Source organism: Dendrobates tinctorius, unplaced genomic scaffold (assembly GCF_039654945.1).
Source record: "Dendrobates tinctorius isolate UK_male_01 unplaced genomic scaffold, ASM3965494v1 ptg000151l, whole genome shotgun sequence".
Lineage (NCBI taxonomy): Eukaryota > Metazoa > Chordata > Amphibia > Anura > Dendrobatidae > Dendrobates > Dendrobates tinctorius.
In genome coordinates, this window is record NW_027361818.1 from 7,654,606 (window position 1) to 7,666,729 (window position 12,124).

Sequence of the window (12,124 nt, forward strand, 5' to 3'; positions counted from 1 at the left end):
CTATCTGTATCACCCTGCAGGAGGAGGAGACTCATAGCTCCTCCTATGTGTATCACCCCTGCAGATAGATGGACATTTCTCCCCTCTGTTTTCTTGTGTCTGGACTTTACCTTTTCCCAGTAGAATCGCAGCTGACTCAACCACTCAAAGGAGGAGACGTCCATGCAGCCGCTCTTCAGCATCCTGTCGATGACGTCCCTGGCGTGGACCTCCACCGTTATTAATGCCACCAGTTTCAGCCGCAGGGTCTTGGTCAGGTTTCCCCGGATGGTGTCGGAGTACTTGTTCAGCATAGACACCTGTGTACATGTGCGGGGTCAGACCTGGCAGCAATATGGTGGCACAGAGAAAACCTCTGCTTCCTGTCACACAATGAGAACCTTCTTGCTGACGTCCAGGGACCTTACATGATTACTGATCATGTCCCGCTGATCGGTGTGATAGAGACAACGTCAGGAGAGAAAGTCGGCAACAAATGTTCTCATTGACTGCAAGCAGAGATTTTGAAAATGGTGTGAAATTGAAGCACAAAGTCAACTGCTAAGTTACAGCTTTAGCTACATAAGACCGAACCGTCCTTTAAGAGGAGTCAAAATCAATAAACATCCTTAAGAGAGCAGGAGATGAGCGCATGAACCTGCTTCTTCTTCATGACTTTCAGGTACTTCTTATCAGCTCGCTCTTTGGCCGTCACCAGGGACTTGGTCACGTCGGTGGTCCACTGGATCTGGCTGGAGGTGATCAACATCTACGAGGAGTGAAGACAAGCAGATGAGGGTGATGACCAGGGTTGAGTATGCGTCTCCACCCCGAAGAGTGTATTGAGCACGCACCTGCCCGGCCCACTCCTTCACCCACTTGTCCCGCTTGCTGGACATCTTCTTCAGCGCCAGCCGGCAGTTCCTGAGAAGGTCCTTCAATGTCCAGCGCATGGTCCTCTCAATGTCGCAGAGCCAGGCCTGGAAGATGGGACACAGGTTGTAACGAAGCAGAGGCCACACGGTCTACAACTCCTTAGCATAACTAGACAAGGCCTGCTGGGAGTTGTAGTCTGCAAATCCACAGCTTGGAGGGACTATGGGTGGTCTTACCTCCACGGGGCCCTCTAATAGAACCGCATTGGTAAATTCCACATACTCTCCCTCTGCAGAGAACATCCCGACAGCCTCGGACTTACTGCCCACCCCGACCTGGAACAGATACCACAGGGTTCACACGATGTATTATGGATGGTGGCCGATAGTAGGGGTGGGCTAAATGTTGAAGCAGAGCTCCCCTTTAATTCTCTCAGCGTGTGTATGGTGAAGACGGAGCCATACCTTCTGGATCTTGATGGACTTAATGTTATCGAAGCATTTCTTGAGATGCGGCTGGACGGCTTCGGGATTCCGAGACTGGCCGAGGATCTCCAGCAGATCGTCATTAGACAGGAAGTAGAAGCGCGGGAAGATGTGGCGTTTGGTCTCCAGGTACATGTCCAGCGATTTCTGTATCCCCTCCAGTACCTGGTTCATGGCTCCCAACTTTTCCAGGAGACCTAACGAGAGGAAGGACAGAGGCGACTGTCATGTCGGACGCTGTTCAAACCACAGCATCCGGCAGGCAGAGGTAGTTCCACCTCCAGCCACTATAGCCTCAGTGGCGCCGGCCTGATCTTCAGGCTCTCGGGGGTTAATCCTGCTGGATACCAGGTTGGATGGTTAGTCACGCCCACGGTCTTTAAATAGTCATGCTGGCCTATGGGCGTCGCCGATTATAGCTTGTGTTTCATACCAAGTGGTTCCGGTCTGGAGTGGAGGTGTTCAAGAGAGAGAGATTCTTATCTGGTGTCGTATGATCCGTCGTTATCCTTTCTCCTTCCCATATTTGTGTTTAGTTGTGCCCTGTTCACATTACTGTTTATTCCTGTGTGTGTGCGGCGCAGTGCAGTTTAAGTTCTCCCTGTCTGTCATTATTTGTGTGGGAGCTTTGGTGGTGACTTCTCACTGGGTGGAGGGTGGAGGGTTAAGTGCAGGGCTGAGCAGGAGATAAGGAAAGGTCGGAGGCTCAGGCATTTGCACCTTCAGCAAAAACCCTGGGTTGAGGGTCAGACAGGGTTTCCCCTAGTAAAGGGACACCACAGGGGCCCCGGGTATTTCAGCCTTAGTTGAACTAAGCCCCCGTGACATTATAATCGGCCTACATTTTTTCAGGAGTCCATGGATCCATTAGATTCCATAACCCGCCAGTTGGCGGCGCTGTCCATACAGGTCTCCGAGTTGAATGGGGCAGTTCAGCAGCAGGGCCTGGTAGTAGCAAAGGTGCAAACGGCATCTGCAGGTATCGGTGCAGAGCCGAAGTTTCCGCTGCCAGAACGATTTTCAGGCGATCGCAGCAAATTTGTCGTATTTCGGGAGGCCTGCAAATTATACTTCCGCATGCGGCCAATATCCTCAGGTAATGAGGCCCAGCGAGTAGGGCTGGTGTTGTCATTACTGAGTGGTGACCCCCAAGCATGGGCATTTTCCTTACCACCTGACTCTGCTACATTTCATTCGGTCGATAATGTTTTTTCTGCCCTCGGGCTCATTTACGATGACCCTGACCGACTGGCTCTAGCGGAATCTAAAATCCGCGCCCTCCGCCAGGGGGAGCGCTTGGCAGAAGACTATTGTTCGGAATTTCGCCGCTGGGCTGTAGACACACAGTGGAATGACCCAGCACTGCGGAGCCAGTTTATTCATGGGGTATCAGGGAGGGTGAAACAAGCCCTCCTGATGTATGAGACTCCGGCATCATTGGAGTCTGCCATGAGTTTGGTGATACGTATTGATCGCCGTTTTCGTCAGGGGGCACAGGAGACGCTACCTCTGGGAGAAAGCAGAGGTGCAGGTGTGGTTGAAGTAGATGAGTCCCCTGAACCTATGCAGATTGCTGGCGTGGCACAGGTTCAGCCTCGCGCTCCGGGAGTCCGGAAGTCCGGAGCATGTTTCTACTGTGGTAAAGGAGGTCATTATGTTAACGTTTGCCCGGTACTACCTAAGAGGGTCACACCGGCGGAAAACTGTTAAGCTCAGAGGGTATGGAGGAGACCCAACTGAGCGTATGCATATCCTCCATGATGGTATCTCAATGTATGCTCCCTGCCAAGGTTATTGTCGCCGGCAGAGAGCTACCTATATCAGTGTTTGTGGATAGCGGTTCCGCCACCAATCTCATAGATGAGGAGTTTGCACACACCGCCGGGTTTAAGATTGAAAAACTTCCTCACCCCATACAGGTGGTGACCATTAATGCTGTTCCCCTCCCTCAAGGGGAGATTACTGAGTTTGTGGCAGAGGTGAAACTCCACATTGGGGTCCTACATTCTGAGTCGGTTACATGTAGGGTCCTCCGTAATCTCCCAGCTCAAATGGTCCTGGGTTTTCCATGGCTGTCCAGGCACAACCCGGTAATTGATTGGAAAACTCAGGACATAGTACAATGGAGTGGTTTCTGCCAAGACAATTGCTTGGCCACATGTGTGTCCGCCGTGACGCCCAGCCTGCCGGAGGCTTTGCAGGATTTCGCGGATGTTTTCTCTGAGAAGGGTTGCTCAGAACTGCCTCCACATAGAGCCTATGACTGTGCTATTAGGTTAAAACCCGGGGCCAAATTACCTAAGGCCAGGATGTTTAATATTTCTGGTCCTGAGAGACAAGCTCTGAAAGACTACATCGCGGAGAGTCTGAGCAAAGGTCACATCCGGCCTTCGTCCTCGCCTGTAGCCGCGGGGTTTTTCTTCATTAAGAAGAAAGATGGGGGGTTACGCCCGTGTCTGGATTTCAGAGAGTTAAACCAGATTACTATCCGTGATCCCTACCCAATGCCGTTGATCCCGGATTTGTTCAACCAGGTAGCGGGGGCAAAATGGTTTTCCAAGCTGGACCTCAGGGGGGCGTATAACCTCATAAGGGTCCGTCAGGGGGATGAGTGGAAGACGGCGTTTAACACTCCTGAGGGTCATTTTGAGAGTCTGGTTATGCCGTTTGGGTTGACCACCGCGCCTGCCGTTTTCCAACATTTTATTAATGATGTCTTTGCTCATGTCCTGGGGAGATTTGTGATTGTATACCTGGATGATATCCTCATTTATTCTAGCGATCGGGACACTCATTTGCAGCATGTTAGGCAGGTGTTACAGTTGCTCCGGGAGAACCAGCTCTATGCTAAGCTGGAAAAATGTTTATTTTTTGTCCAGGAGTTGCCCTTTTTGGGATATATTGTGTCCGCAGCTGGTTTTAAAATGGACACCGCTAAGGTGCAAGCGGTGTTGCAATGGGAGAGGCCGGAGAGTCTGAAAGCACTCCAGCGGTTCCTTGGGTTTGCGAATTATTATAGGAAATTTATAAAACACTTTTCGACTGTCGCCAAACCGCTCACGGACATGACAAAAAAGGGTGCCGATCTGGCGAACTGGCGGGGGTATGGTCCAGAGGAGAGGTCTTGGGTTCCAGCCTCAGACATACATGCGGATCGGCTGGTCAGTTCTTTTCACCGTCGTCATCCGGACAAGCCGGGTCCTATGAGTCTTGAGGGCCCTGGGGTCCCTCGTAGAAGACGGGGTACTGTCATGTCGGACGCTGTTCAAACCACAGCATCCGGCAGGCAGAGGTAGTTCCACCTCCAGCCACTATAGCCTCAGTGGCGCCGGCCTGATCTTCAGGCTCTCGGGGGTTAATCCTGCTGGATACCAGGTTGGATGGTTAGTCACGCCCACGGTCTTTAAATAGTCATGCTGGCCTATGGGCGTCGCCGATTATAGCTTGTGTTTCATACCAAGTGGTTCCGGTCTGGAGTGGAGGTGTTCAAGAGAGAGAGATTCTTATCTGGTGTCGTATGATCCGTCGTTATCCTTTCTCCTTCCCATATTTGTGTTTAGTTGTGCCCTGTTCACATTACTGTTTATTCCTGTGTGTGTGTGCGGCGCAGTGCAGTTTAAGTTCTCCCTGTCTGTCATTATATGTGTGGGAGCTTTGGTGGTGACTTCTCACTGGGTGGAGGGTGGAGGGTTAAGTGCAGGGCTGAGCAGGAGATAAGGAAAGGTCGGAGGCTCAGGCATTTGCACCTTCAGCAAAAACCCTGGGTTGAGGGTCAGACAGGGTTTCCCCTAGTAAAGGGACACCACAGGGGCCCCGGGTATTTCAGCCTTAGTTGAACTAAGCCCCCGTGACAGCGACCTGTGACCGATGAGCTCTACCCCTGGACAAGACTCAGTAAGACCGTGCTGATTACACACCCGGGTGATGGGTGCCTCGCAGGGCATTGTTGTCCTTGTTCAGTCTGTCCATGATGGTCTTCCAGTTGATATTCACCTCATCGAACTCCGCTGATTCCTGAGGAAGCTGCTTCCTGATGTCTTCACCCAAAAAGATGTTCTGCAGAGGGTGAAAAACAAAACTGTTTTCTGTGGTAATACTACATCTAACCACTAGAGGGCGCTCAGCACTAACAGATCCCTAATTCCTGGTCTTCCTCACGTTTGTGGATTGGGGTTTCCCTTCATGATGTTCCATTGATGAAAATGTGGAGACGAGGCCATATGAACGTATGGGACTTGTGAAACACTAAGCTGATTTGTACCCTCTCCATACTAAAGTCCTAATAGTGGAACCCCACCCGTAGGGCGTTTTTCCCATTACTGTCTCAACATGAGAATACCCCTTTAAAGGGTTATTTCCTTAATAAAAGCTACCACCTTATGGAACAGGGCAGGTACAGACCTCCAGATACAGCCACTGCCGCTGCACGGTGAGGATGCACTCGATCACCTCCAGGATATGTGACAGGCATCGCTCCCACCTGTCCACCTCTTGCTCAAAAGCTTTTACAAACGGAGAAGCCTTCATGGTGGATAAGCCGACCTGGTTGTCTTCTAAGGCCTGGAAGATGTCGTCTGTGCCTCTGATGGAAACAGATAAATCATTCAGTGGTCCATGGGTGGAAGGGTCTACATGGAGATCAGGAGAAGGTGGCTCACCTCAGCCGATGGTGACCCTTATCTTTGTGGGGCACGATATCCAACAGGGTCTCCTCCCAGGTCCTAGCGATGTTCTCCAAAGCCTGTCGGACAGGAGAACAGATTTATATATTACCTTCCTTACCATCTCCATCCTGTGGGCTTCCTGGACATGCTGGGAGTTGTAGTTGTTGTTCAGGTGGAGAGGCGAGGGATGGAGGCCACTGATTTACACAGTAGATGAAGCCCATGTATCACACTGACCTGCTCTATGGATAACTCTTTGGTTGCTGCCATGGAGATCTCACTGATCTTCTCCACGTACTGGTCTAAGCCGAGCTCCACGATTCTCTCAAGGGTGAAGTCATCGGCTCCCTGGTCAAACGGCCTCTGGATCTCCTGCTTCACCTGCGTCCAGTGCCTGGGAAGATGGGGCAGGAGCTACCACAGTCAGAGAGTAGGACAGAGTGATAACCCCCCCGAAAATTTTACTGTTCTAGACATTTTCTGGTCTGTAAATAGCTGACAACACAGCAAAGGATACCAATGCTAAAAGTTATCAGTCAGGAGGAAGGTACAAAACATTTCTAAGGCATCGGATATACCATGGAACACTAAAAATGGTCATCAAGAAGGGGCTGAAATTTGGCACAACAGTGACAATGCTAGAACTGGACTTTCCTCAAAAAAGTGATGAAAAGACAAGAAGAAAAGTGGTATGGGTGGCTGAAAAGAGGCCGAGAGCAACATTTAAAGAGGCCACAAGAATTTGTGGAAAGTCCTGGTTGTGTTCTACATGTAACAGCAATCGCGCGTATTCTGCATATATCTGGCCTGTGGGGTTGGGAAGCATTTTCGTACTAGGAAAAAACATCCAAGCTCAGCTGTGTTCTGCCAAGACCTACCTGAAGTCTGCCAAAAGCTTGTGAGGAACGTGTTAAGGTTTGATGTGATCAAGGGTGAACTTTTTGCCCATAATTCTAAAAGGTGCAAAGACATCATTACACATCCCCAAAAGATCACCATCCCCACAGTGAGGAATGGTGGAGGCAGGAATTGTGTTATGGGGCTGTTTTTTTGGCAGCTGGAATTGAGACATTAGTCTGTGGAAGGGAATTATGGACAGTTCCTAATATCAGTAAATTTTGCATCAAAACCTTCCGGCCTCTGCTAAAAAGCTCAAGATGAGGGAGGATTTCACCTTACAGCATGACAATGACCCTAAGTGACCTCCAAAACAAGAGACTTCACTAGAAGTGGAATCCAAGTGAAAGTCTGTGGGTGACCTGAAGAGGGCGCTGTGCACAGGAGATGCCTCACACAATCTGACAGATGTGGAGCTACTGCAAGAGGAAGCAAAGATCGCCAATTCTAGATGTGCTGCGCTGATAGGGGAGTTCAGCCAAATATTAGTGTAAGGGTGTGAATATTTATGCAACCACATTATTTTTATAGTTTTCTATTTTTATTTCTCAAAGATTTGAGTTGATTTGTGCAGATCAAGGGAGACATTAAAAGGTGGAAAACAAAGTTCTGAAATGATTTTTGTTAGTAGGAATTTTCTATGTGGGAAAAGGCTGGGATTTTAACAGGGGTGTGTAGACTTTATGCATCCATTGTGTGTGTATTTATATGTACATACACACATATATACAGGGGCATGTAAAAGTTAGGGCACCTCCTGTTAAAAATACTGTTATTGTGAACAGTTAAAGGGGTTGTCCACTACTAGTATAACCCCTGCTTGATCTAAATGTTTGGCCCCTATAAAATAATAAAGCCTACACTCACTCCTGTGCCGCTGCCGTTCCAGCAGTGGCGGTCCTGTGGCTCTCATGCGGTTGTTGTGACACATGCCCCTGTCACCCAATCAGCGCTGGCATCACTGGCCCCGCCTCTGCAGGAATTGAACATGAAGAGGAAGTCCGGGCTGCAGCTGATCTCTCACTTCCTCTTCGTGTTCAATTCATATGAAGGCGGGGCCAGTGACGCCAGCGCTGATTGGGTGCCGGGGTCACGTGTCACAACAACCTCACCAGGCCCTGGGACCGAGAGCGCCGGCACCCCGAGAACAGCGCCGGCACCCCGAGAACACAGCGGGCACGGGAGGTGAGTATAGGCTTTATTATTTTATTGGGCCAAACACTTACATCAAAAGGGGTCCTAGCAGTGGACAACCCCTCTAAGCAAGTGGAAGATGAAATGATTTTTAAAAGGCTTAAAGTTACAGATGACACATTTCCTGTATTTTAGGCAAAAGAAAAATTTATTGTCATTTTTCTATTTTAAAAATTACAAAAAGGAAAATGAGCCAAACATACACATACATATATACAAATACACACACACACACACACACACACACACACACACACACAATCTATACATACAGTGCCTTGCGAAAGTATTCGGCCCCCTGGAACTTTTCACCCTTTTCCCATATATCATGCTTCAAACATAAAGATACCAAATGTAAATTTTTGCTGAAGAATCAACAAGTGGGACACAATTGTGAAGTTGAATGAAAATTATTGGTTATTTTAAATTTTTGTGGAAATTCAAAAACTGAAAAATGGGGCGTGCAATATTATTCAGCCCCTTCACCTTAATACTTTGTTGCGCCACCTTTTGCTGCGATTACAGCTGCAGTCACTAGGGGGATGTCTCTATCAGTTTTGTACATCGAGAGACTGAAATTCTCGCCCATTCTTCCTTGGCAAACAGCTCGAGCTCAGTGAGGTTGGATGGAGATCGTTGTGAACAGCAGTTTTCAGCTCTTTCCACAGATTCTCGATTGGATTCAGGTCTGGACTGTGACTTGTCCATTCTAACACCTGGATACATTTATTTGTGAACCATTCCATTGTAGATTTTGCTTTATGTTTGGGATCATTGTCTTGTTGGAAGACAAATCTCCGTCCCAGTCTCAGGTCTTTTGCAGACTCCAACAGGTTTTCTTCAAGAATGGTCCTGTATTTGACTCCATCCATCTTCCCTGTCCCTGCTGAAGAAAAGCAGGCCCAAACCATGATGCTGCCACCACCATGTTTGACAGTGGGGGTGGTGTGTTCAAGGTTATGAGCTGTGTTGCCTTTACGCCTGACATATCGTTTGGCATTGTTGCCAAAAAGTTCGATTTTAGTTTCATCTGACCAGAGCACCTTCTTCCACATGTTTGGTGTGTCTCCCAGGTGGGTTGTTGCAAACTTTAAACAACACCTTTTATGGATATCTTTGAGAAATGGCTTTCTTCTTACCACTCTTCCATAAAGGCCAGATTTGTGCAGTGTACGACTGATTGTTGTCCTATAGACAGACTGTCCACCTCAGCTGTAGATCTCTGCAGTTCATCCAGAGTGATCATGGGCCTCTTGGCTGCATCTCTGATCAGTCTTCTCCTTGTTTGAGATGAAAGTTTAGAGGGACGGCCGGGTCTTGGTAGATTTGCAGTGGTATGATACTCCTTCCATTTCAATATGATCGCTTGCACAGTGCTCCTTGGGATGTTTAAAGTTTTGGAAATCATTTTGTATCGAAATCCGGCTTTAAATGTCTTCACAACAGTATCACGGACCTGCCTGTTGTGTTCCTTGGTCTTCATGATGCTCTCTGTGCTTCAAACAGAACCCTGAGACTATCACAGAGCAGGTGCATTTATACGGAGACTTGATTACACACAGGTGGATTATATTTATCATCATTAGTCATTCAGGACGACATTGGATCATTCAGAGATCCACAATGAACTTCTGGAAAAGGTTGAAAAGTTCCGGGGGGTCGAATACTTTTGCAAGACACTTTACATACACACATCTATACATACAGTGCCTTGCGAAAGTATTTGGCCCCCTGGAACTTTTCAACCTTTTCCCACATATCATGCTTCAAACATAAAGATACCACATGTAAATTTTTGGTGAAGAATCAACAAGTGGGACACAATTGTGAAGTTGAACGAAATGTATTGGTTATTTTAAATTTTTCTGAAACTGAAAAGTGGGGCGTGCAATATTATTCGGCCCCTTTACTTTCAGTGCAGGAAACTCACTCCAGAAGATCATTGTGGATCTCTGAATGATCCAATGTTGTCCTGAATGACTAATGATGATAAATATAATCCACCTGTGTGTAATCAAGTCTCCGTATAAATGCACCTGCTCTGTGATAGTCTCAGGGTTCTGTTTGAAGCACAGAAAGCATCATGAAGACCAAGGAACACAACAGGCAGGTCCGTGATACTGTTGTGGAGAAGTTTAAAGCCGGATTTGGATACAAAATGATTTCCAAATCTTTAAACATCCCAAGGAGCACTGTGCAAGCGATCATATTGAAATGGAAGGAGTATCATACCACTGCAAATCTACCAAGACCCGGCCGTCCCTCTAAACTTTCATCTCAAACAAGGAGAAGACTGATCAGAGATGCAGCCAAGAGGCCCATGATCACTCTGGATGAACTGCAGAGATCTACAGCTGAGGTGGGACAGTCTGTCCATAGGACAACAATCAGTCGTACACTGTACAAATCTGGCCTTTATGGAAGAGTGGTAAGAAGAAAGCCATTTCTCAAAGATATCCATAAAAGGTGTTGTTTAAAGTTTGCAACAACCCACCTGGGAGACACACCAAACATGTGGAAGAAGGTGCTCTGGTCAGATGAAACTAAAATCGAACTTTTTGGCAACAATGCCAAACGATATGTCAGGTGTAAAGGCAGCACAGCTCATCACCCTGAACACACCAACCCCACTGTCAAACATGGTGGTGGCAGGATCATGGTTACGGCCTGCTTTTCTTCAGCAGGGACAGGGAAGATGGTTAAAACTGATGGGAAGATGGATGGAGCCAAATACAGGAGCATTCTTGAAGAAAACCTGTTGGAGTCTGCAAAAGACCTGAGACTGGGACGGAGATTTGTCTTCCAACAAGACAATGATCCCAAACATAAAGCAAAATCTACAATGGAATGGTTCACAAATAAACATATCCAGGTGTTAGAATGGCCAAGTCACAGTCCAGACCTGAATCCAATCGAGAATCTGTGGAAAGAGCTGAAAACTGCTGTTCACAAACGATCTCCATCCAACCTCACTGAGCTCGAGCTGTTTGCCAAGGAAGAATGGGCGAGAATTTCAGTCTCACGATGTACAAAACTGATAGAGACATCCCCCTAGTGACTGCAGCTGTAATCGCAGCAAAAGGTGGCGCAACAAAGTAATAAGTTAAAGGGGCTGAATAATATTGCACGCCCCACTTTTCAGTTTCTGAATTTCCACAAAAATTTAAAATAACCAATAAATTTCATTCAACTTCACAATTGTGTCCCACTTGTTGTTGATTCTTCACCAAAAATGTACATTTGGTATCTTTGTTTGAAGCATGATATGTGGGAAAAGGTGGAAAAGTTCCAGGGGTCCGAACACTTTCGCAAGGCACTGTACATATACACATACATACACACATCAATACACACATATATATATATTATATATATACACATACACACACACACACACACACACATACATATACACAAAGACACACACATATATATATATATATATATATATATATATATATATATACAGTCATATGTTAAAGTTTGGGCACCCCTATTAATGTTAACCTTTTTTCTTTATAACAATTTTGTTTTTTGCAACAGCTATTTCAGTTTCATATATCTAATAACTGATGGACTCAGTTATATTTCTGGATTGAAATGAGGTTTATTGTACTAAAAGAAAATGTGCAATCTGCATTTAAACAAAATTTGACTGGTGCAAAAGTATGGGCACCTCAACATAAAAGTGACATTAATATTTCATAGATCCTCCTTTTGCAAAAATAACAGCCTCTAGTCGCTTCCTGTAGCTATTAATGAGTTCCTGGATCCTGGATGAAGGTATTTGTGACCATTCCTGTTTACAAAACAATTCCAGTTCAGTTAAGTTTGATGGTCGCCGAGCATGGACAGCCCGCTTCAAATCATCCCACAGATGTTCAATGATATTCAGGTCTGGGGACTGGGATGGCCATTCCAGAACATTGTAATTGTTCCTCTGCATGAATGCCTGAGTAGATTTGGAGCGGTGTTTTGGATCATTGTCTTGCTGAAATATCCATCCCCTGCGTAACTTCAACTTCGTCA

The 12,124-nt window shown here is 46.9% G+C and overlaps 1 protein-coding gene across 1 annotated transcript in view; it reads right to left on the minus strand.

Annotated features, from left to right (window-relative positions):
• The window catches only part of DNAH2 (dynein axonemal heavy chain 2), a 149,895-nt gene that overhangs the window by 39,829 nt on the left and 97,942 nt on the right, over window positions 1-12,124 (minus strand). Inside the window, exons 27-35 of the mRNA XM_073547053.1 lie at window positions 6,242-6,398; window positions 5,999-6,081; window positions 5,742-5,922; window positions 5,258-5,396; window positions 1,320-1,537; window positions 1,092-1,190; window positions 834-959; window positions 638-748; window positions 111-299 (exon numbers count right to left, since the gene is read on the minus strand). Of these exons, the coding sequence (XP_073403154.1) occupies window positions 111-299; window positions 638-748; window positions 834-959; window positions 1,092-1,190; window positions 1,320-1,537; window positions 5,258-5,396; window positions 5,742-5,922; window positions 5,999-6,081; window positions 6,242-6,398 (1,303 nt within the window). The remainder of the gene's footprint in view (window positions 1-110; window positions 300-637; window positions 749-833; window positions 960-1,091; window positions 1,191-1,319; window positions 1,538-5,257; window positions 5,397-5,741; window positions 5,923-5,998; window positions 6,082-6,241; window positions 6,399-12,124) is intronic.